The sequence below is a fragment of the Sebastes fasciatus genome, chromosome 19, assembly GCF_043250625.1.
Source record: "Sebastes fasciatus isolate fSebFas1 chromosome 19, fSebFas1.pri, whole genome shotgun sequence".
Lineage (NCBI taxonomy): Eukaryota > Metazoa > Chordata > Actinopteri > Perciformes > Sebastidae > Sebastes > Sebastes fasciatus.
In genome coordinates this window covers 13571109-13596180 of record NC_133813.1, presented here as the reverse complement: position 1 = coordinate 13596180, position 25072 = coordinate 13571109, and the positions used below count along the sequence as shown (strand labels likewise).

The 25072-nt window shown below is 39.8% G+C and overlaps 2 protein-coding genes across 14 annotated transcripts in view; both read left to right on the top strand.

The window, feature by feature from the left end:
* col27a1a (collagen, type XXVII, alpha 1a) overlaps positions 1 to 8902 on the top strand; it is an 81627-nt gene extending 72725 nt beyond the window's left edge. Inside the window, exons 42-61 of the mRNA XM_074616816.1 lie at positions 58 to 114; positions 213 to 266; positions 346 to 399; positions 522 to 575; positions 970 to 1023; positions 1280 to 1387; positions 2753 to 2860; positions 3073 to 3180; positions 3288 to 3341; positions 3825 to 3887; positions 4061 to 4114; positions 4199 to 4234; positions 4370 to 4387; positions 4502 to 4537; positions 4643 to 4669; positions 4799 to 4849; positions 5225 to 5393; positions 5491 to 5600; positions 5702 to 5920; positions 6511 to 8902. Coding sequence (XP_074472917.1) covers positions 58 to 114; positions 213 to 266; positions 346 to 399; positions 522 to 575; positions 970 to 1023; positions 1280 to 1387; positions 2753 to 2860; positions 3073 to 3180; positions 3288 to 3341; positions 3825 to 3887; positions 4061 to 4114; positions 4199 to 4234; positions 4370 to 4387; positions 4502 to 4537; positions 4643 to 4669; positions 4799 to 4849; positions 5225 to 5393; positions 5491 to 5600; positions 5702 to 5920; positions 6511 to 6657 — 1581 coding nt within the window. The 3' untranslated portion in view covers positions 6658 to 8902. The remainder of the gene's footprint in view (positions 1 to 57; positions 115 to 212; positions 267 to 345; positions 400 to 521; positions 576 to 969; positions 1024 to 1279; positions 1388 to 2752; positions 2861 to 3072; positions 3181 to 3287; positions 3342 to 3824; positions 3888 to 4060; positions 4115 to 4198; positions 4235 to 4369; positions 4388 to 4501; positions 4538 to 4642; positions 4670 to 4798; positions 4850 to 5224; positions 5394 to 5490; positions 5601 to 5701; positions 5921 to 6510) is intronic.
* A 2804-nt stretch (positions 8903 to 11706) lies between these two features.
* Positions 11707 to 25072, top strand: part of cdk5rap2 (CDK5 regulatory subunit associated protein 2) — a 41766-nt gene continuing 28400 nt past the window's right edge. For 10 of the 13 annotated variants that reach the window (XM_074616813.1, XM_074616812.1, XM_074616811.1 and 7 more), the window contains exons 1-9: positions 11707 to 11894; positions 16415 to 16473; positions 18546 to 18607; positions 20116 to 20226; positions 20714 to 20790; positions 20975 to 21098; positions 21574 to 21752; positions 22564 to 22711; positions 23192 to 23245. In XM_074616813.1, the coding sequence (XP_074472914.1) occupies positions 11842 to 11894; positions 16415 to 16473; positions 18546 to 18607; positions 20116 to 20226; positions 20714 to 20790; positions 20975 to 21098; positions 21574 to 21752; positions 22564 to 22711; positions 23192 to 23245 (867 nt within the window). In that variant the 5' untranslated portion in view covers positions 11707 to 11841. Of the gene's footprint in view, positions 11895 to 13199; positions 13341 to 16071; positions 16191 to 16414; positions 16474 to 18545; positions 18608 to 20115; positions 20227 to 20713; positions 20791 to 20974; positions 21099 to 21573; positions 21753 to 22563; positions 22712 to 23191; positions 23246 to 25072 lie in introns of those variants that run through there. The other 3 variants (XM_074616809.1, XM_074616807.1, XM_074616808.1) reach the window with 2 other exon arrangements.

The window sequence follows — 25072 nt, the reverse complement described above, 5'->3', positions numbered from 1 at the left end:
GAGAAACAGCAGGGACGTGTGTCTGATATAAAACATTGTTCTGATTTTCATCTGCAGGGCGAGCAGGGGGATGATGGGAAAGTAGAGGGTCCTCCTGGTGCTCCAGGTGACATAGTAAGTCACACCTGACTTACTTTTCCTTCCTTCTTGTCTGCTGTGAGAGTGTAGAAATCAAACATTTGCTGCTAACTCATATATTTCTTGTTTATCAGGGTACTCCAGGTGACAGAGGAGAGAGAGGGGAATCAGGAGATCCGGGGTATATAGTAAGTACCATCACTCCTGATGATTTTTAAACTGATTTATGTGGATTTATGAGGTTAATATTCTGTTACTCTTTGTCAGGGTCAAGTTGGTGTGGATGGAGAGAGAGGCAGATCTGGAGCTAATGGACTACCTGTGAGTGTCAAACCCTGTGATTTCCACACACAGTTCTGTCATTAAGTCTACATAAACAAGCAGCGGGCATGCTCACACAGGTTGTCTTTATGTGCTTTCATTAACATAACTGGCGGTTTCAGGGACAGCCTGGACTTCGCGGCCAACAAGGACCCAAAGGGGCCAAAGGAGATCAAGTAAGAAAACAAAACCGTTTTGTGTGTTTGCTGGAGGGCGATTGTTCCTCTGTGTGCACGTTTGAAGAGTTAATAAATCTTCTTCTGTATTGCAGTAGCTTCAGTCCGTGTGAGCTGTAGATACTATGTTCAAGCTGTTATATAGTGTAAGTTGAGTGCCTGAGTAATTGACTCAACAGAGATCCAACAGAAACATCTAGTAAAGAGGCCATTAATCAGTCTAAAAGTACTGTAATAATACAGTAGAACTGTGCTGTCATCTGCTTCTTTTGGCTTGAGACAGAAATGCCACGCTGGTCAACACCAACACCTGCTTAAATGTTACTGTAGTTTCAGGCAGTGACAAATGTGATGTGGGACATTAATAACCAATAATAATTTTCTTTCTCTTAAGGGTCAGAAAGGCAAAAAGGGTCAGTCAGGACAAAAAGGAACCAGAGGAACGGAGGTAAGTCAATGAGCCTCCGTACATCCACACCTGCTTCAGTCACAGTATTTCATTACAACAGACAGATGTTTTGCCTTTAAAAAGTGTGTATTCAAGACTAGAATACTTGGAAACAAGGCGTAAACAAAAGTCATAAATAGATTAACCTCGACAGGAGAATACTGATCCACTCAAGTAAAGATGGATGAAAAAGAAGCCAGTAACACACGCTGTCACGCTGGATCCAGATGTCTGATAAGTCCTCTCTTCTCCTCAGGGTGGGGATGGTCCTTCCGGTCCAAGAGGTGTGGTGGGCCGAGAGGGACTGGAGGGTGTGCCCGGGATGGATGGAGTCCTAGGAAAGGATGGCAGTAACGGCATGCCGGTGAGACAAACAAAGAAATCTATTGTTCATTGATCTTATTTATAGTCTATAGCTTTGCTAGCATGCCCTAGAGGCTTAGATATCCATTATTAGGACAGAACAAACATCTTGATGAATTTGTTTAGAGACTGACCTGTAATGGGGCTGAAAAATACCAGATTTAGCCATGAATGCTGATTGCATTCATGGCTCGCTATTAACCCATTTGTACCCAAAGACTATTTAGTATGATAAGGAAAAATGCCACAACATATGTACAGATTGGTTTGAAATTTTTTGATCACATGAAAAATCCCACTTATAGTCAAAATCAGGATTATTAAATGAGGAAAAACGCTAACATTGTGTTTATTAAATGTTTTCCATATAAACATTGTTTTTACACTGCAGATGTGTGCATATCTTTGATATTCAAGTTGTTATGAGTTCAAAGTAGGGCTGTCAATCAATTCAAATATTTAATCGCGATTAATCGCATGATTGTCCATAGTTAATCATGATTAATCGTAAATTAATCACACATTTTTTTATCAGTTCAAAATGTACCTTAAAAGAAAGATCTGTCAAGTATTTAATACTCTTATCAACATGGGAGTGGACAAATATTCTGCTTTATGCAAATGTATGGATACATTTATTATTATTAATCAATTAACAACACAAAACAATGACAAATATTGTCCATAAACCCTCACAGGTACTGCATTTAGCATAAAAAATATGCTCAAATCATAACATGGCAAACGGCAGCCCAACAGGCAACAAAAGCTCGTGGGTACCCACAGAACCCATTTTCATTCACATATCTGGAGGTCAGAGGTCAAAGGACCCCTTTGAAAATGGCAGTGACAGTTTTTCCTGGAGCCTATTGCAAAACCAGTAGTCCCATCATGTGCCCAACTAATAGATATAGTATGAGAAGAAAAACTCACTTTTCAGTTGAACGGTTTGACCGATTTTGATAAAAGTTCTTCGCATTTGTGCTTAGGCCAGAGAACTCTTCCACCAAAGGAAATTAAACATTTCAGTTGCGGGAACAGATGGGTTAAATCAGTGGTTCCCAAACTTTTTACATCAAGGATCCCTAAACGGACACAAACCACGGACCCCCATTTGATAAGATTTTGTCCCAGGGTCCCCCATCTGATAGGGTTTTTGCTTTTAAATGTGACCCCACTTTGAAAACCATTGGGTTAAATAATGAGATGTCTTGTGTTAAAAGTTGAACAAAGGTCTTATCCTCTGAGTGCTGGACAGATAGACAAGCTTGTACCGCCATCGTCAGCTCCTATTATTGGATTATTAATCTCTGTGTTTAAGTTTAAATTGAATCTTATCCATTCTGACTCCATGATATGTATCCAGGGGGAGCATGGTGGTGATGGGGAGGCTGGTCTTCCTGGCAAAGCTGGCTCACGTGGTAAAACTGGCGTTCCAGGACTCCCAGGAGATCAGGGGACCATTGGACCAAAGGTAACAGGGATGAGTAATATGCTGTTTAGTGCATTTAGATTAACAACACATAACAAAATAGAATAACTTTTAAGCTTTGCTAGTGAGTGAGCAAAATATAATTTCAGATATAATGTGCAAGGGTATGACTCCTTTAATTACTGCAGAAATAATTATTTAACTGCCTGTGAATGATCTTCACTCAGTCATTGATCATTTATTCATCCATCCAGGGTGAGCAGGGTCTTCGAGGCCAGAGTGGACCTCTAGGGAAAAGAGGCTTCAGAGGTGGAATGGGACTGCCAGGGCTACAGGGAGACCAAGGACCTAAAGGACAATTTGTGAGTAGCATATGTAATATAGGCAATGACTTACCAACACCGGGAATGATTTGATTTCATGACATTTTGGAGACTGTGTGTTTCTGATTGTTGATTGTCTTTTTCAGGGTGATCATGGGGAACAAGGTTTTCCAGGAATTCTGGGAATTTTTGGACCAAGGGTACGTTCAGCACCAAACAGCATGTGATTCTACAACAGCCACAGACATTTCAGACTCAACTTCCCACACGGCCATTAAAAACCAGCCTATGTTTTTATCCTAAAGCCTCCTCAGCCTATGGGGCATTTGTAGCTTCTTGGTAAACAGATGTACACAGACTACTGAGGGACTACTACACATTAAACAAGCCACTGAAATCTGGTTGATGTATCTTTAGAAATGTCTTAGTTAGAATAGGCCCTTTTTGGATTATCAGTTTCTGGACAGTTTGCTTTATCACTTCCCCCCTTCATAATGAAACCAGGGGTGTCTGTCCAGGAAGAGGATTACTCTAGAGACTTTAAGTGGTGAACTTCTACAAGTATGACTTGTTTTAGGATTCAGATGTAGTCTGTGTTTATTTGTGTAAAAAGACATTTTGCAAAACTGACATCATGTATTACACTTAAAGTATGTATAAATATGTATCACTGCTGTTTTCAGGGGCCTCCAGGAGACTTTGGGCCAAAGGGCATACGGGGACCAAAGGGGCCGCAGGGCGCCATGGTAAGTAGACAAGTGATCTAGATTACACCATAGACTGTATATAAGAAGTGGACGTAGTCACCGTGATGTCACCCATTGGTTTGTGGACTGCCGTTTTGAAGCCTCGAGTTCGGGATTTTGGACCTCACTGAACCTCTTATTTCATTCTTTTTTGTCCTGTTCCTCTCCATCAGGGCAGAGGAGGAGTTGTTGGCCAGATGGGAATCATTGGTCCTAATGGAAGCACAGTATGTATTATACAGATTGAGATTAACATTTCTCTCTGCTGTTATTCTTCAGCCAACTGACTGACTGTGTACATCTCTTTACAGGGTCCCAGAGGAGAGAAGGGCAATCGTGGAGAAAATGTAAGTCTTCTCGACTTCTTACCACATCTATTCTTTTCAGTTTTTTTTACACTTTATTTACATTGTCTACTGAGTAAGAAGCAGATTTGGTGACAATATTCAGGCTGAAGATATGTCTTTTCTCTCTCTGAACAGGGATTGCAAGGCCCAAGGGTATGTCTGCATAGTGTGACGTTTTCTGTTGTTACAGATCATTTGTATTTTCTATGGGCACTTGAGTGACACCATAAAGCCTCATTCAGCATGTGTGTTTTTCTTCTTTATTAGGGGTCTCCTGGACCTCGTGGACCCCCTGGACTTCCAGTAAGCTCTCCACCTTTATATATTTAAGCAGCTGTCAATCATAATGTCATATTCAGGTTGCATGATTCATTCATTGTCTAAATAACTCTTTTTTTCTCCTTTTAGGGTCGCCCGAGTATCCCTCTATCATTTGTAAGTCATGTTGTGTTTGCTGATTTTATTACATCCAATACGGCTTAAAGTAGTTAGAATATACTGTAATGTGTTATCCAGAGAGATACAATGACACTGGTAAAATGAGATCTTGTTATTTCGCTGCAGGAGGAAGATGGTCTTTTGTTAATGGATTCATACACCCCACTCAGGACTGAGGTTAGCGCAGTATGACGTCAACATTTCTCTGCATTGTTACATCTTTTAAAGCTGCAGTCAGTAACTTTAAGCAAATATAATAAAAAGTTATTTTCATGAAACTGTCATTATATCCTGACAGTTGTGAATGAGACAGAAAATCTCTGGAAAAAAAATCTTTCCTTTGGGCACGTTGAAATCTTGCAAATGCCATTAGGAGCACAGGAGGAAGCAGAGGAACATGAGTTTTTAAAAGATGATCTTTCTCATGCACTACTGTCAGGATATAGTGACCGTTTTATAAAAATAACTTTTTATCATATTTGCTCAAAGTTACCGACTGCAGCCTAAATGGGTTGCGAACAGCACAGACTCATCTTTTGGTCTACCCTCCAGAATAAGCCAGTGATGGACCTGCCGATGCTGGACCAGGGCGCAGAGATCTTTAAGACCCTCCACTACCTCAGTAACCTGATCCAGAGCCTGAAGAACCCACTGGGCACTCGGGACAACCCCGCCCGCATCTGCAGGGACCTGCACAGCTGTGAACAGAAGTTAAACGATGGTGAGGGGTGTGTGTGTGTGTGTGTTGGAGACAGACACGGAGAGCAGTTTTATGTTTGGATAAGACTAATTACCCCCGAATGTGTTTGTATTCTCAGGCACTTATTGGATGGACCCCAACCTGGGCTGCTCGTCAGATACAATAGAAGTCTCCTGCAACTTTACTGGAGAGGGACAGACTTGCCTTAAACCAATAACGGTCTCCAAGGTATTTAAGACACAATGACATCAGCAAAGATTATACAATTCAAAGAAATATTACACATGCCAGACTTGTTAACCATGCGCCTGTTCTGCCTGTTTGAGCAGCCATCTATGAGTGTTGGTCGTGTCCAGATGAACTTCTTGCACCTGCTGAGCTCGGAGGCAGAGCAGCACGTCATCATCCACTGCCTGAACATCTCGGTTTGGAGGTCGGCTGAGGATCAGCCGGCCGCACGGGGCTCTGTGAGATTCAAGGCCTGGAGCGGGGAGGTGTTCGAGGTGGGAGGAGAGCTCGAACCAGAAGTCGTAGAAGACTCCTGCTGGGTAGGACCGACATGATGTCATCTGGCTTCGTGCCCTGTAGGCCCTGTTCAGAGCTGGTATTAACATGCGTCCTGAGTGATCCGATCACAAGTGGACAGCTTTAAGTACGTCTGTTCAGACCCGGCATTAGAATGCGTCTCCACATACGTCTCCAGTAGCCACTTGTAATCCGATCTCACTTCACCGCTCTATATGCAAATAAACACGCAGTAAACACATGGCTAATACAGCAGACGTTATGAAGTAATATTACAGGAATGTCATTAGTAATATCCTACATATGCAGAGCACCGGAACAAAAACACCCACGCATCTCCGACAGTATGATAATAATGCTCTTCGTGTGCCTGGACGTCAGTTAAGTAGGCGGTCCTTAATGTGGCCCAGACCACCTCTGAATGTGGTCTGAGCGAACGGATCTCAATGCATCCTCAATGCGTCTTGAGTGCGTTCACAGCTGTACTTAGAGCTGTCCACTTGTGATCCGATCACTGAGGACGCATGTTAATGCCAGGTTTGAACAGGGCCCCAGACTTGTTGGCCTAATTGTGACGTTCACGTTTTAAATGTCTCGTGTATCTGGGTTTCAGATAAAAGACGGCCGCTGGCACCAAACCCATTTTGTGTTCCACTCCCTGGATCCCTCCCTGCTCCCTGTGGTCGACATCTACAACCTCCCCAAGACTACATCTGGCTCACATTACCACCTAGAAGTAGGTCCTGTATGCTTCCTGTGAGGGCTGCCTTGTTAAGTCCTCTGGGTATGGAGGGTTGGATCTTCTGGTGACACCCTCGTGCGGGCGTGGAGATCGGAGCAGTCTCCTCCAATCCACGGCAAAAATAATCCAAGCGGGCCTCCCTCCAAACAGATCCTGCTTCACTCTTCCAAACTCCCATTGGACTGCAGACACAGACGGAGGAAGCACGGGGGGGAGCTGGAGGGGGACGAAGAAGAGCTGAGGAGGAGCAGGGGAGTTCTTGCACTAATAGCTTCTTCAAGCTCTTCAAGAAGGATCTCCACATGTGCACCCGCTTGGAGGGGGGAAAAAAGGCTCTATGCCACACAATCTCTCGAGAACATTGCTAAGTGAAGGGAGACCAAGGCCAAGTTAATCAGCGGACATTATAGTAACTTATTTTTTTAACTGTATACAGTCTGTATACTGTGTGTACTTTTATTTTGGAAATACCAGGAATTCAATTCTGTTAGGAGAGAAGTAATTGGGATCAGTTAAATGTACATATATGTATGCTTATTATTATTATTAACTTTTATACATGTATATCTTATGTAAAGAAATAATCTTCAAGTGCAATAGAAAATGAGAAGATGATTTGATATTTTAAACTTTATATGGAAGGATTTTTCAGGGGTGCCATTTTTATTTTGCCTTCGGTGCTCATCTCCTTGTGATCTTGCCCACGTGTGAATAAATCCAGAGGCAGGCTCAGAGCAGAAATCACATCTGTATTCACTAGTGCTACGAATGGGAGATCATGGCTTTCAGTTTTATCCCTATAATGTGGGAAAAAAACAGTGTCAACCCTCCGTAATAACGTCTGAAGCCACACACTGATGCACGCAAGCCGTCCACATGGAGAGTCAGTGCATTATTGCTATTCTTATTACTCATACATTATTGAACCGGATGCCACTGATGATTAGGGAGAATATCTGCGGTTGTGGAGATTAGAGGTAAGAAGAAAAAAAAGAGTATGGAGCTCTAGTTCTCAATAGTGTTGTATTAATTTCTCTACAACTGTGGAGTATCAGTTCCTTGCTTCCTTATAAGAGATAGGAGGGTAATAGTTCTTATTTACTCTGCACCACATGGGACCAGGAGTCTCTTCTTCTACCCCACTTAACAGTAGACAGACTACAGGTACAGGCAATCCGTAGAGGAGACCCGAGCCAGAGGAGAGAGGACATCTTCTACCCCATCCTCTCTCTGACGCATGGTGCTAAGTGAACTATCTAAGGTGCTAACCATAGTGCTGTAATTACACCACTTTGCTGAAATATTCTGATGTTCATAGTGCATGCTTGCTTAGATGAATAAAGTCAATATAATATATTGCCATAGCTTCCATAATGCACTATATTGGTAATATCCCATCCCAAACTACATAGTTCCCTGTTTTTGTTCAATGCTGCAATTTATGCTTATTCTGATTGAAAATATTTTAGAGATAACTATAAAAGCAGATTACTCCTTTTGTATCCAGTATAAATCGCAGGGTTTGAAGTATTTTTTAAGAATAAAATTTTCTTTTGCTCTGTACAAAGCCCCCCCACAGCTGTATGTAATATTTTTTTTTTAGAAACACAACTAGTGGAGATAGTTTTAAATAAATAAAAGTTTCTTTGTTGTAGCTGGACACAAGTGTGTATAATTGTGCAAACCTTGCTGTACACAGTGGATCCCCTCTTGCTAATTTAATGTTATTTAATGTTGTTAACGTGGTTGCTGACTGAGCAAGTTCTGTTGGTTGAAGCAATACTACTCTTTCTGACAACTTTATATATCAGTTTGCCCAACTGGTCTTGGAGTTTATAGATTTTTTATGTGTAAATTTGGGGCTCCAGAGAACAAATTTATTGCAATGTTAATTATCTTTTATTTTTTTAATTTTTGGTATTTTTTGCTTTATGTTGTTTTTTTCCTCTATGATAATCAACCATGTACTGTACCAGGACTCTACTATAACTTGTGTTTTAAAGAATTATGCAAATATGTGAAAATTGTTTCTTCTTTTTGTAAATCTGTTGTAGACATTAAAACGAGCTAAGAATACCTCACATTTTTACACAAAGATTTTCTGTTTGCCTTTATAATTAAAGCCTGTTTGGAAAATATCAGCCAAATACAGTTAAGTCATCAAACTCTGAACAAGACCATTTCTGGTGCCAGCATCCTTTATCTGTCTACTGTTTATTCATTGTTCAATGACCATTTGTTCAATAAATACTTTCAATTTGTGTGTGGATTGTTACTTTTCAACTATTTGGATGGATGGGCAAACAAATAAAATAAAATACATGATGTGTAAAAATAATTTTATATCACTTACACAAGTATTTGAAGACGGATTAATTAATAGAAATGCAAGGATCTACCTCTTGATATTTACGAGCCTAATACGTTTCTAAAAGTACAATTAAAAATTGCAGAAGTTTAACAATTTTTGCAGTCTTGCTCACTCAAGATAATGGTTAAGGGTCTGGAAATTGTGTTTTTCTACTAGCCAATACTTTATATGGTGTAACAGATGCATAGAGTTGCGATGATAATCAGTGGTTTTGCAACACAACTATGATTTAGGCACTTTTATATAGACACATCATTTTAGCATTGCTGGATTGTGTGACTGCAGATGTGGTGTAACTTTCTCCACAATTTGAGATATAAACACCATCTCCAGTTGATTTATAGCTGTCAACACTGAACAACAGAAACAGCCCAGTCTGCTCTGATTGGTCAGCTGGCCCACCCTGTTGTGATTGGTCAACCGAAACAAACTCTTTGGACTCCGCTCCAGCTCCGCTCTAATTAGCTTTGTTTGAGGGCGTGCCAAACTAACCGCTAGGCAAAGTGTGTTACTCGGTGACATCACCACGTTACGGAAGAAACTTCAATAAACGCGTTTCACACAGTTCAGGAGCAGTGTTTCTGTGGAGGAGAGTAACACTCTTTGGCGTGGACTTTGGGCTATGTAACTTTGCAGATTGTTTACATGCACAAAACATGAATATATATATACCCCCTAAAGGAAATGGAAAAAGCACAAATGCATAATAGGTCCCCTTTAACTTGATTTTGACACAGGGCCTTTCTCCATGAATGGGCTGCACAATTGCTAAATATCAGAACCCTCCTTCGTTGATATTGTACTTGTACTAATCGTGCAAGTAACGAATTTGCAATTAGTCAAATTACCAAAACCAACTGACAAGCAGTAACCTGCTTGTTCCTTTTGGGGCTCTAAGGGGCCCACATTGCTCAGTTGGTAATCCTGGTTTGGTTGAGCCAGTTATAGGAGAAAGGGGAGTAAACAAAGCACAGGACAAAGGACTGCAACTTGGTATAAATCAAGTATAATAGCTGCTATAAGCACATCCGTTTGGTAGATGAACAACTAACAAGCTGCATCTGAGGGAAGAACAAATGATTATCAGCCAGATAAAATGTTATCACTGGCATCACACTACAGTTTGAATGACCATTTAACACCATGGTAAACTGTGAAACTGTAGCCTGGTTGAAATTAAGAGTTACACCACTTGATGTCGCTATTGTCTGGATAGATATCATATGGAGCTGAACCAGCTGTTTAAACCCTTTTACACCAAAGAAGTTATAGATGTCTCAGCCCTTTTCCTGAACTCAGCTAAATGGGTGATAAAGCACCCAGATGTAGTCATTACTGCACACTGCATTCCTGCTGAAGGTTGTAATTAGCCCACTGCAGCAAAGTGTTAATTTCTGCACCACCATGCAACACAACCATACAAATTATGTTTAAATATACTCTTTGATGAATATGTGCAGATACACTCACACAAGTTAACTTTGACGCTGCTTCAGTTTCAGTAAGAAAATGATCCAAGAACCAGATAAAACTCCTATTTATTTACTTGTATGTTAAGAATGCATGACAAACACTTGACACAAATCTATGTCCCTCTCTTGTAAGCAATGTATGCTGCTTATTTATGACTTTAGCAACAAGACAAGCATACTCTATACCTGCTTTGGTATTATTTTGTGTTACATGCCCCCTGACCATGATGATCTTTGATGAACAGCCAACCTTGGGACCTCAGGTTAGCTAGCTCTTCTACCAATTTTAAATCTCTTTTAAAAACCCATTTTTATAAAAAGGCTTTTTTTTTTGTTTTAACTCCGTAAGGCAACAGCTTGGTGCACCTTTTCCCCAAACCTCATATTGTCCTCTTTTGGCATATGTGCAGTATGTTGCTAATTTTGCTCTCAAAGTGCACCATTTTGATGCATTTACTTTAAAATGTGACCACAAAATTTAGGGTGAATATTCCTGTATTTTAATTGCAATATATATTGCAGAAAAAAAATATTGCATTGTCAGTTTTTTCCAATATCATGCAGCCCTAATTTGTACATTAGCAGGAATGTAGCACAGCATGGGAGTGAAAGCACTGCTCTGCATATTTAAATGTGAAGTGCTATACAACTTTTTCTCATTATTTGGTCTTAATGTTTTGTTCTTTTATTGTTGTTTTTATTTTGTCTGTATTTCATTGTATCTGTGCAAGCACTTTGAAATTAAGTTTAGAAAGGTGCTATACAATTAAAGATTATTATTATTATTATTATTATTATTATTATTATTATCTCTCATGTCAAGAAGATGAAAACGTGTGACCTTTTTCTTAAACTGTGTTGTCAGCTGGTAACATGACTACATGGCTGTGTGTGTATGCTGTATATTTGAGCCTCTATGTCACTCCCCACAGTATTTGTCTTGGCCAATCACTTTGTCCCAGTATCCACCCTGTTTTATGCTGCATTTGTTGATGCTCGTAAATTCTTTATTTTGATGATATAAACAACAAACTTGCATTTAAGCATTGCTTATAAACAACTACTGAGATTGGATTGAAAGTAATTATGGCACATATCCTGCGTTGTTGTACTTTACATGGTCATATTTATCATTTTAAGGCATCTTCTGTGTGTGAATTCAAATCGTTCCTACAGACCTTGAAGCCGTCGCCAGTTTTCCAACGTGCACCATGGTGACGTCTACCATATCATGATGGCGGTAGCCTGCACTAGTTTGAATTCCGTCCCGCTTTTCATAAGTTTTTACATTTTGTAGTCTGTTAAAAATGTCTTATTATTATTCTAGAGAGAGCACGAGATAAGTGAAAAACCTCTATCATGGATTCGGTCGTGGGGGCCGATTTGACGCTGCCCGTTGACATCAACGGAAGGTAAAAACCCAGCTTCCAACGGTTAGCTGGCGAGCTAACCGTTAACATGTAAAGAGAGTATATCTAGCTATAGCTAATTGGTTAGCCAAGGCCTATGGAAAGGAGGATAGCCCACGCATCATCAATGTGTCATATCTCTGGGGGTATTGCACATGCACAGTAGAATATGGCCGCAGCTTCAGTTATACTGCGCATGCGTAAAACCCCGTACACAAGACAAGTGACAACCTCCTTTTATAGGCCTTGGGGTTAGCTAGCTATAACCCGTTAATCCGAGGGCCCTGACTATCAACTGGAGCAACACATAAACACTCAAGTTGTCATGTCTTATAATGTGATATGACGTTATTGTTAACACTGTACTGAAGTACGTTAGTAAGATAGAGCTTTTTGTGTATAACTTTATTATTTTTATAACATTAGTTAGATCTCATAAGAAACTACTCGTTTATTGTTATGGTGGTAGGTTAGTAGGTTATCTGACATTTGGATGATCTCACACATATCTAATTTATCTGTACAATTTCACATCTAACATAACGTTGCTATCGTTATCTGTAAAACTAAATTAGCTAATAAGTTAAGTTAGTAACGTTATACATAAACAATTATCTTCCAGTTTAGGTTGCTTTGTGTCTGCAAGCAACATATTTGACTGATTAAAGTAAACGCAACATAGTTAATGCTGACTGATGGATAACATTCTTAACAATGCTCGAAAATGTAGCTTTTAATATGTTAAAAGGTTAAAATAATATCAGTTTTGTGCTGCCAGTTTCACAAAAAAATAAGAATAATATATATAAAATAAGAAATATATATTATAATATATATATATGATAAGAAATATATATATATATATTTAATATATATATATATTTTTTTCTTATATTATAATATATATTTCTTATTTTATATATATTCTTATTTTTTTGAGTGAAACTGGTGTATATATATTTTTTCTTATTATATATATATATTTTTTCTTATATATATATAATATATATATATACATATATATATATATTATAATATATATTTCTTATTTTATATATATTATTCTTATTTATATAAAATAAGAAAATATTTGGGGACTAAAACAAAAAATGATACCATTAACGTTACACAAAAATGCACTAGAAACATTGGTGCAGAAAGCCTGTCATGTGTACATGTGTTATTATTACCGTTATAAATCATATCCTGCTCATTGAATGTTGCTGTGATCTATTGCTGCGGTTTGGTGCTGTAGGTAGGTTTGCTTGTTGACCTGTCATCCAGAGAGTGAAAGAAAGCGGAAATTATCAGAGACAGTGTGTCAGCGGGGTTCAGGCTGAAGCAGCGACGTCTCTCTCTCTCTGCACTCTTTGTACAAAATGTGGAGTAACTTGTTTTGTATTTTTTCCCTGCTTGCTCTCCTTGACATGAGAGAAGAGTGTGACTGTGGTAGGTGAACTGTGCATTATTAGCTGCTCTTGCTAGATAGTGTTTATATAGCTAGTCTGTAGCTTTTTCTGCTCCACTGAAAGAAAAGCTAGTGTTTAAATTGGTAGTGTTGTTGGTTGGTCTCCTTTTTAAATGACCTAGCCCAGCTGTGTCGTATGTAAAAGAGGTTATCCAGGTGGTAAGCGTGCCTCAGTAATCCAAGATGTTAGCTGATATGTGTGGTGTGAATTACTTATTCGGTAATTCTGAAACCTGATTCATTTTACCCCCTTTTAGCTTACAAAATATGTCTTTGCATAATGTCAGTTATTTGTGTTTTCATTAAATGATAATGTTGTGAGCTTTGCTGCTTCCATGTTTGTCACTGGCAGCAGAACAAAGTGAGAAACAAATAGAGGAAGTCACTGTTTACAGGCTCTTACATTGTTTCCACCCGGGTGCTGGAGGGGTTACTAACTACAAATGACACAGTTTTAATGTCATCTACTCTTTCTGCGAGAGTTTAATTTGTGTCGGTTTCTATGGAATTTGTTTCACATGTTTATGTTTGATGCTTTTATTCTTATCATGGCTCTTGTAGAGTGCTTCCTCCCCATTAACACAGGAAGGGGTTGCTTAGCATGTGAAACCTCAGTGATGCAACAATTTGTCATAATTTTTTTTACTGACTTTCAGTGTTTCATGGAGGATTATTGTGCTCCTGCTGCTTCATATTCTTCGTGGTTTATTGTTTAACGTGGCCAATGTTGGATCACTTTGACTTAAGAGTATTTTTTTGTTGTTGATCAGTTTCAAAAAGTCTAATTTCATCCACTGTGATTCAATGTTGTGGCTTCGTAATTTCAATTGGCACAGAGGTTGCGATCGAAAATCTTTTTCACAGGGCAAACATGCGCCTTTTGTAGTCAATCTTCGGAACATTGTAGTTTCATCACGGCAGACCCACGTCACTAACATACATCCGCCGCCGTCGCATCATAATTACGCAGCCTAGTGTAGGTGCGTTCTGATTCTCTTAACACCACGGTTGTCTTGTCCTAAGTCCTTCTGAACTCTCCTTCACATCTTTCCTTGACCTCATGAGGTTTTCCACCAAGGTCAAAGAAAAGTGGTTAGGAAAAGACATTCAGACATAATTTTTTGACTTTTTGACCACAGCCCTTGTCTTCTTTTCTCCACTGTAATGTACTGTACTGAGTTATGGCGCTTCATGTTGGTTAACTTTGTAGTGTTCACTGGGTGGCAAAGCAAAACTACGATGGGGAAGAGCAGTGTCATTATGGTTTATTGTTGCAGCCTGACAATGTGGAAGCTTAATTGGAATTATAGCAGGGAAATTCACAGTCACAGAAAGCCTAGAAAATGAATAAAACTAAACAAAATGGATTAAGAGTCATCTGACTCATTTAATTTTTTATAGAAATACAAAACACCAAATAGCAATGTAGTTGTTTTAAAAAGTCTAGTGATGATTACAGCAAGACAAAAACAAGATGCAGGGTCTATTTTACAAAAATGTAATTTGCACATACACCCTCCAGTATTATCATTTTATAGTAATACATTCTAATGATGCTTAGCTAAAGTACACTCTGCTAAATTCTAAATACAAAGAACATAAAACATATCAGACATGAAATATAAGCAAATCATGCTTGAAAGAAACCTTTGCTGTGGAAGAAGCGGCAGAGTGGCTGTGCTTCCACTGCCAGGGGAGGAATGGGAAGTAGTTATGCAATGCTGGATATTATATATTCTTAGACACAGGGGTTAAGGTTGAGGGACATGAGCTTGGACCCAGATAGTTCATGTTTTTGTTTATGTAAGTAATTTACCTTTTTAAAACAAGATTTTTGAGGAGAATTTTTCGCTAACGGCATTATTACATATGCAAGTGTTGTGGCTAGGGCTGCACAATTAATCGAATATTAATCGTGATCACGATTTTGGCTTCCCACAATTAAATGATTGCCTGCAATATTGATGTTTAAAATGAGTGCTCTGCTTATAGAAAACTCTGCTACAAATCAAATCAAGTGCTTCCTAAACTAACAGCCAGCGACCCAGATGTTTTGGTTTCATATTTGGGGATAGACATTATCTATGGAACCAATGTGTATATGATTAAATTGAGAGCATAAAATTGTTTATCTAGCCTCTTAATGTTGCTAATTTTGCTCTCAAAGTGCACCCTTTTGATGCATTTACTTTAAAATATAGCCTACAAAATTTAGGGTGAATATTCCTGTATTTTAATTGCAATATATATTGCAGAAAAAAAAATATTGAATTATCATTTTTTTTCCAACATCATGCAGCCCTAATTTGTACATTAGCAGGAATATAGCACAACATGGGAGTGAAAGCACTGCTCTGCTTATTTAAATGTGAAAGTGCAATACAAATATTTTGTTGTTAAAATCTATGAATAATCGTGATATCAATATTGATAAAAAATAATCGTGATTATCATTTTGGCCGTAATCGTGCAGCCCTAGTTGTGGCAGTACAACCCCGGTTCCCTTTGTGTCACTGTGATCCAGATGTGTGGTGCTGATGTTTGGTGCATTGTACCGTGTCTGTGAGTGACGCCACTGTCCCATCGCTGTGTGATGCTTAGCTGATCAGAGCCACAGTAGTCTACTTGTCTACCAAAGAAAGCCTTCTCCGTCCACTGGTTTTTCTCTCTCGTCCTGTCTGTCTGAACATGAGAGCTAGGCTGCCACTGGCACATGGTCTCTCACACACACACACTGAAAGGACGTTCAGCCAGAGTGGATGTAAATGAAGCAGAGAGTCATTCTTGAGCTATTTATGGATAGTTCTCGGGGCTCAATGGAACTGGCCAGCGTGAGTAATGCATAAACAGAGCGCATTTATATGTTGTAAGGAAGCCATAATAATCAGAGTATATGTACAATGTGCAAGGATAGAGAGCAGAGCTTGCTTTGGTTACTGTGATTTGCAAAAACATTTGAATTGTCCTCGATGAATGTGACGAAAATGTAGTGATCCCTTATCCAAATATTTGTATTGACTAGGCTTCGTCGCTAACATCATGATTGTGTCCACAGCTGCAGACTGCCAGACTCCATAGATGCTGGAGGAGACTATTCCACGGACAGCATGACAGGTACAGTAAGACTTTCTTTTGTTTTCTCTTCTCTTTTTTTTATTGCTCAGGTTGTGTCTCCCTTGTGTATTAATTAATACTGCTGTTGAATCGTTGCTGTGACCTCCCACAGTTGAGTCCCCAAAGCTGTGATGAGGGATTAGCTGTATGATGTTAATTAGCTAATCCTGTTTCTAATTCATTGTCAAGCTCTTATACTGTGCCAACAATATACTCTCACTAGAACAACATACAAGCCGGTAAACAAATGATTTCTACATATAGGTCAGCATCTGTGGCTTAATCCAGGCATAACACTGACGGTTGCAGCGTTATGATAGTTCTTGTATGTGTGTATGTAAACTAGGGCTATAAATAATGATTATTTTCATTACAGAGCAATCTGGCGATTATAATTGATTAATTGTTTAGTCTATGAAATGTCAAAAAATAGTGTAAAAATGTTCATCAATTTTCCAGAGCCCGAGCTGATGTTTTGTCCAAAAAGATACCAGGTTTACAATTATTAAAAAAAGGAAAAAGCAGCACATCCTCACATGGGAGAAGCTGGAACCAGGGAATGTTTGGAGTTTTTGAATAAAAAATTATTAATTGATTATCAAAATAGTTGCCGATTATTTTTCTATCGGTCTATTGGGTTAATTGATTCATTGTTTCAGCTCTCGACTAGTGTAATATGTAAAGCTGCCATCACATGATAAGAGATTTGCTCTTCACACACCGCGAGGTAGGGCGCAGAGGCAGCGGGTAAAATATCTCCCCAAAAAGAGCGCAAGGAACGCCATTCACTGTTTCTAGGCAACAACAACAGTTGCAGCTGTTTTCATTGTTTGCTCTTCGAAAGGTCAGGGGCAACCGAGGTCAAAGTTGAAATAATTTGAACTTTGAGCGCGATTTCGAACGGTGTGCCACGCCAAGGGTAGTGTTTCACCGCTCTCCCCAAAGGAAAATAATGGCACAGCCAGCGCAGAGCGATTTAGCGCTGATTATATTTAGACGGCTAATTGAGCAATTGGTTTTGTAGAAAAACATACAGCAAGGTATTGAGATTTAGTATTATTTTGGTCCGCCATGTTGCACCATCATGTTCTGCAGTAGCCCAGAATGGACCAACCAAACACTGACGTTAACCTTTCCTGCTTGTGCCAGAGTAGACAACATTACCCGTTTCTCTCTCTTGCTTCGCCGCTCACTTCCCACGTACACACACACACTCTAAGCATTATACTCTTACAACAACTGGCTCTAGAGAGGACCATTTGCGTTTTCCCGTTGGCCACCCTAGCTCTCCTACACCCTTGGCACACGGGAGAAGTTGTAATCTGCAACCTCACTGCTGGATACCGCCAGATCCTACACACTGTTCCTTTAAAGTGCACCAATGAAGCCAGTGAGGAAATGATAATAATAATAAAAAAAAAAAGATCAGGTTGGCAGAGTCTTGAAAAATAAGGCCCACGCTGCAAATCACCAGAATTATACATTAATCGTAGAAATCAGATCAAACTATAAGGTTTCATTTCCATCCATGGCGGCAGACATCCTTTTGTCTCCTGATGCTGTCTGGCGACCCATCTCTCACTTTTGCTTGCTCGTAGTTACTCCTCTGTAGTTTTGCCAGGAAACAAGGGAGTAATGAATGAAGGGTAATGAATACCATCTGCAGAGATCTAGATTCATGTTTACATCGAAGACACACCAAAGGCAGCAAAGACAAATCTCTCTGATTTAGAAATAAAATGTACATAAACAAGCAACTGATACTGTCAAACTATAAATCTGGAGTTAGTGTTGTGAAATGTGTTGTTGACTAGTGTAACATGATCAGCTGTGGGCTGCTTTGAACTGGTATAAACAGGGCAGCTCTCCAGAAGCTGTCTCACCTCTGATGCCTCTGCAGTCAAAAACATTTCTACTTTCTCTTTCTCTTTATCTCTCTAAAAAAAAAACACATTCCTGTGTGCTGGGAGTGAGAGTTATTCTTGTAAGCAGAGAAGATTCTCTATGCTATAGAGACCGTCGTGCAGTTGTGACTCAAATGAGTAAACGTGTATCACTTTGTTGTTTTGCAGCTCTGTCCTTCCCTGACAAGATGTCCCCAATCAAAGCTCTCACCATGAAGGACTATGAGAATGTGAGTGATATTAATTTGGATGATGTTTCTTAAACTGGAGTTGCTGATATGTAGTGGCACAATGTGTCTTGGATTGCCCAAAGCCAATTTTGTGTAACACTAACTTATGATAATGACTCATATTCTAATTTATTAATGCTATTCATTGTTAATAGACACAGAGCGTGTCAGTATGAGGTTATAACTTTACCCCACCACAACAAACAGGCTATTGTGATTTATTAAACCTGATCCTCAGTCTGACTCAAACTAAGCCTCACTGACCATTTATGGAGATGTAGTGATGAGTGTAGGAGTAGGATTGAGGTGAAAACTATATTTCAGCGTTTGAGTGGAATGCATGCTCAGATGTTTTTGGCTTGTGCTGCCTGGCTCGCTTCATGATTAGAGGTTTTATGGAGGGGTCCAGACTCCTACCTCCTCCCTTTGACAGTCTACCCAACCCCCCATTACCAGATGTATGCTGTTCTGAGCCTGCAGCACAATGATGCACAGTCCACTTCACACACACACACACACACACACACACACACACACACACACACACACACACACACACACACACACACACACTCAAACACACATACAAGTATGAAGGCCTCCCTTCATTTTAACATTAACCATACACATGGCCCTTTTCTGCTATTTAAACATAAGTTGTGGGAATCACCAGAGGCCCCACAATACGATATTTAGTCATGGTACAATCTTATTGCAATTTTAAACGTTTTGCGATATGCTAAGTATTGTGATAAGATATATTATCTTTTTTCAACTGCAAATTATGCAGTTTGTCAACATCTGTTTTATCTTAAGATACTATGGAGTGAAATTAGTCTCAAAATGTGTATTACATGATTTACAAATGAAATATATGATTTACAAATGAAATATAAGATTTACAAATGTGTAAAACGATTTGTGCGTAATTTTGGGTACTCCTGAATGCGTGTTCCAATCTACACACAAATACCAATCAATTTGAACACATGTAGAACAGTTTTACAAATGCACACATCACAACCTGAAAAATATAAATATTTTACATACATATTTTTAACTTCAACTTCACAGATCTCATCATTTTCACTTTCGAAACAGATCGACAGATATGCTGCATTTAAGCTTTTTAAAAGCGAAACAGTTGCCAGTATTTCCTCGCCAAAATTTAGCATAAGTTTGGAGTGTTATTTAGCCTCCTTGGTTGGTACCAATAGATTCATTAGGTTTCTAGTTTTCTATCATATGATACCAGTATCTTCACTCTAGCTTTAAAACTGAGCCCGCTACAACCTAAAAATCACAAGTTGCATTAATGCGTTTAAAGAAATTAGTGGCGTTAAACCTAATTTGCGTTAACGCGTTAACTTTGACAGCCCTAGAGTAAAGTAAATGCATTTTGGGCTAGACAGAGACTTAAACATTTAAAAAAAAAAAATTCAATGAAATGTTATTTGTTGTTCAGTTATTTTCCTGTTTATTAAAGCGTTTCTGTCACTCATCCGCAGCAAATCACAGCTCTGAAGAAAGAAAACTTTAACCTGAAGCTGCGCATCTACTTCATGGAGGAGCGCATGCAGCAGAAATGTGACGACTCCACTGAGGACATTTTCAAAACGGTGTGTGTTTACTTTCGTGTACACAAATGTGTATTTAACTCCTTGTCGTCGTCATGCATTTATGAGGCCTCTCAGTGTCTTAATGATGCATTACGTTGACTCAGTGTTTCCTACCGGGACTAACTGAGATCACAACTTCAGCCACAAAACATCTGGAATTGGTTCAACCAAAATCCCACATTTATGATCTTAGAACAGCTGTCTTGCCTTTTTAGTGAGATGTAAACACATTGGAATCTGCTGCTTGTGTTTGTGATCTCATTTTTTTTTTAAGAGGTGATGTGTCATGTAAGAATGTTATCTTTATGTACAAACCCCAAGATAAACGTCGAGATTGATTTATTTGGCAATATTAACAATTGTCAGGGAGAACAATTTCTAAGAATCTCCTCAATATGTTTCCACTGTTTGTGCCAGTGTTTTTGTGATGACTCCAGATGTGCAGTGCGGTTAGTGCCATAATGGATTTAATGTTGTCTGTTAATAGAACATTGAGCTGAAGGTGGAGTTGGAGTCTATGAAGAGAGACATGGCAGAGAAACAGGAGCTACTCGTGTCTGCATCGTGAGTATTGTTCCCTACACAGTCCTACTGTGCTGAAGTTCAGTGTCAGCTAAATTCACATCTTTGGTGTCATTTGAAGAATTCAAACAAAAACAAGATCTTAGTTGGCAGGAAGATGTCATGGAAGCCCAGTGGCGAAAATGTATATGAGCGTTAACTAATCTCCCCTGTGAATGTTTTTCAGGAAAGCGTTGGAGAGTCTGGCTAGTCGAGAAGCAGGAGAACCCCAGCGTGTGAGAGAGCAAGCTCAGAGAGAGATGGGCGCACTCCGAGACGCATTCAACAAGAGGATAGCTGACCTAGAACAGGTGAGTCAAAACTAGGGCTGAATAATTTTGAAAACATGTCTAATTGTGATTATTCTGACTGATATTGCAATTGCGATAAGATTTGCGATATTAGAGGGGATGATCATTTTTACATCATTATTTTCATTGTCTTTGAAAAATATATTGATTTGTGATTTTTTAGGAGATCTGTATCAAACAAAGATGTTTTCTTAAGTTTGTAGAATACGAAGTATAGGCCAGGACATCTCTGCAGCACAACAATATTTAGTTTAAAATGGTATTTTTACACACATTTCACCTTTAACAAATATTGTGCCTCCTGCGATATTTGAAAATCGCATTAGGCCATATTAAGATTTTGATAAACATTTAATTGTGCAGCCCTAGTCAAAACCATTTACTTCACTATACTCTCAGAGAACAGTGATTTTCTGTTTCATCCTCATGGTAGTTGGGTGTAGTTGTCTCACTTGGTCTTTTTGCCTCATGTCAGTGTCTGCGAACGGCAGAGGAGGAGGTTGACAAGATGGCATCCATCGCTGAGCAGGAGAAGCTTAAGAATATTAACATGGAGAAGCAGCTCCAGGTCCTGGATACACCGAGCACCTTCACCCCTGTCCCTGTCCCCGGCCCGGTCCAAGACCTGCAGCAGGCCCTGCAGGAGAAAGACAAGTAGGGACACAGTAGATAAGCACGCACATTTATATGTTTTTTTTAGGGCTGTCAAAGTATAACGCGATAATAACATGTTAACGCAAATTTGTTTTAAAGCCGCTAATTTCTTTAACGCATTAACGCAACTTACGATTTTTAGGTTGTAGCGGCTCAGTTTTAAAGCTTGAGTGAAGATACTGATCTTGTAGAGAATGAGGTTAAATAACGCTCCAAACTTGCGCTAAATTATGGCGAGGAAAAACTGGCATGGCCATTTTCAAAGGGGTCCCTTGACCTCTGACCTCAAGATATGTGACTGAAAATGGGTTCTATGGGTACCCACGAGTCTCCCCTTTACAGACATGCCCAGTTTATGATAATCACATGCAGTTTGGGGCAAGTCATAGTCAAGTCAGCACACTGACACACTGACAGCTGTTGTTGCTTGTTTGACTGCAGTTTGCCATGTTATGATTTGAGCATATTTTTTTAATGTTAAATGCAGTACCTGTGAGGGTTTCTGGACAATATCTGTCATTGTTTTGTGTTGTTACATGATTTCCAGTAATAAATATACACATACATGTGCATAAAGAAAGCATATTTGTCCACTCCCATGTTGATAAGAGTATTAAATACTTGACAAATGTCCCTTTAAGCTACACTTTGAACAGATAATAAATGTGTGATTTATTTGCAATTAATCACGATTAACTATGGACAATCATGCGAATAATCACGATTAAGTATTTTAATCGATTGACAGCCCTAGTTTCTTTCTGTATTGGGGTCTAAATGTTTCAATGATTTTTTTTTTTGCTCACACCAGTATCATTGAGCAGCTGAAGGTCACTTTAAAGAACCAGGAAGCTGTTATCCATCAGAAGAAAAGTGCGGACCAAGAGACGGATACACCGTCAGCTGACTCTGTTAAACAACTATCTGATTTCATCGCCAAGCAAGATCAGGAACTTGAGGTATGACGTTCATATAATGCTGAAGATATGTACTTTCGCTCTGTAATGATACCAAAACAAATGATTTTGATTTAACAGAGTTACAAAATGTTTGAAGTCATTTGTTGCCATGTTTTGAGAGCACATGGAGTATATTCACAGAAATTAGATTTATTGCCACTATTGTTTTTATTATTATTTTATTTTATTAGCACAAGGAACAATATACAAAACAAGACAGGGAATTAGTATACAAAGATAAAGGATAGAGTTCAATCAACAATGATGGAAATGGTGCAGTAAACAATAGAGGTACCATTATACTGAAAATCAAGAGGAAAGAAATAAAACAAACCACAAAAAATAAGAGAAGCAATCAAAGCAACAGACGAGGAGCACAAAAGAGCAAGGTATTAGACATTAAAAAAGCAAGGAAAGTTTCAGCATTACTTGCAATATTAAAAGGCGTTAGCGTGACCTTTGACCTTGTCTGTTTCCCAGGCACTGAGGGACGAGCTACACAGAGAGAAGGACAAAACAACACCGGACCATCAGGTTGGTGTCAAGGGGATTTCCTCATTAAATGGTCTGCTTTTTTGGGTTCTTTCCACCTATCTGTGTTTTTGAGAACTTTTGTTGCTGTGTTTTTTCTTGCCCACATTTTTTATTTAAAATATAGATTAAACATGACAATTAACTTTAGTCTTTGTTGTTATTTGATAACCATTAATAATAAAAACAATTTGCATAGGGGAAAAATAAAATAAAAGTAAGAATTGACTTCGGGCAAGTAGATTCCTGACCGAACCCTGGTCAGTTGGATAGTGTCCATGGTTCCTCATCAGGCCTTGGCGTCTGGACTCGGGTCACGGTGTTAAGACTGGATTACCATGCTGTCTGGAGACAGTTCGTCTCAGAGTTATTTATGTCCGTCCTTCTTTATTTAAGGGGGAAAAGAAGTTAACATGTCAGAGTTTGTCAGATCTGGTTAAACAAATGAACGTGCTGCATGTATTGCAAAGGATTTTGAAAGATCGGGGACAATGTGTCTACCAGGGATGCTTTTGTGGAATGAAAGGACTTCGAGTGGCTGATAGAGGTGTAATGGAATGTGATTGCCAGAACACATCTCTTAATCTTAAAGCGGATTTTTAGATGTACTGTCAGGCAGGATGGACTCTGTAGGAGTGATTGGCCGCTTCCATCTTCTCCAGCAGTCCCCAGGAGAAGCATCTGCATGCGGCCGAGTTTCATACCTGATCTAGAATCTGGGAGGAGGTTTTCTAGAGATGGTCTGGCATCGGCCATGACACAGATCATTGCAGCAGTGCTAGAGGATTTGATCTGATTGAATGTGTGGGGGAGAGTGGAATAGAGGCGGGAGCAGGGATTATCAAAAGCTTAGGGCTTATACTGCTCTGCACTCAGTCATTCTCCTCTGTGCTTCTCTTGCTGATGCAGTGGGAGAAAATGATAGATGGCTATTTCACTGTTGGCAGGCCGATGACCATTAGGTCACTGGACAGTTTGTGCGTCGGTGAGATGCTTTTTGGACTCATTCTAAGTGGATGAATCTGGAATCTTAAGATCTAAGGCGCCATGAGGGACCCGTGTCGTATATGTGGCGTTCGTCTGGTGGGAAGCCAGTGTCGCTGGATCTTCAGCTCATCAGCACAGAGGAAGCTACAAGTCATCTTGTCCCATGTGCTGGGCTGGGAGGTGACTCGCGATGGTCGTGGAGAGTTCCTCTGTGGGAAGTGTGTGTTCCAGTTGGAGAAGGTGGTGCAGTGTGATGTTAACATCGGCAAGCTAGAGGAGGAACACAACAGTCGGATCCAGAAGGTGCAGGCGGAGAAAGACCACCTCATCCAGTGCATCATCCACATCTACAACAAAAACAACCAGAGCCTGTACAAGAGTTACGTGGCGAGCACCAGCAGCAAGACTTCACTCAGGTCCTCCGGGCTTGGCAGTCCTGATGATGAGGCTGTGTGTCGACTGGCCTCTGATGGACAGCTGTTCAGGGAGAGTGGAAGTGGTCACGTTGAGAGTCGCATGACAAGGTGTGTGAGTCTGGATCGAATTGCTAGTAAAGGGGCGTTTCCAGGGCGCTCAAGCCTCAGGGGCAGCAGGCTGGGATCAGTGGCGGGGCTCGATGGCTTTATGAAGAGCTTTGGTCTCCGAGGCACACGTAACCGTTCGCAGAGCATGTACCTTGACCTGGTCCAGCGTAAGGGCATACTTCCTAGACCTGGAATCAAAGATCGCTCCACATCCATGCAGTCCCTCAATAGAGACTTTTCCTCAGACACCCCTCCAGACCCTCCACCAAAACGAAAACTCAGAGAGCCCAGGGTTATAGTCGCCAGACATGGTGCCACT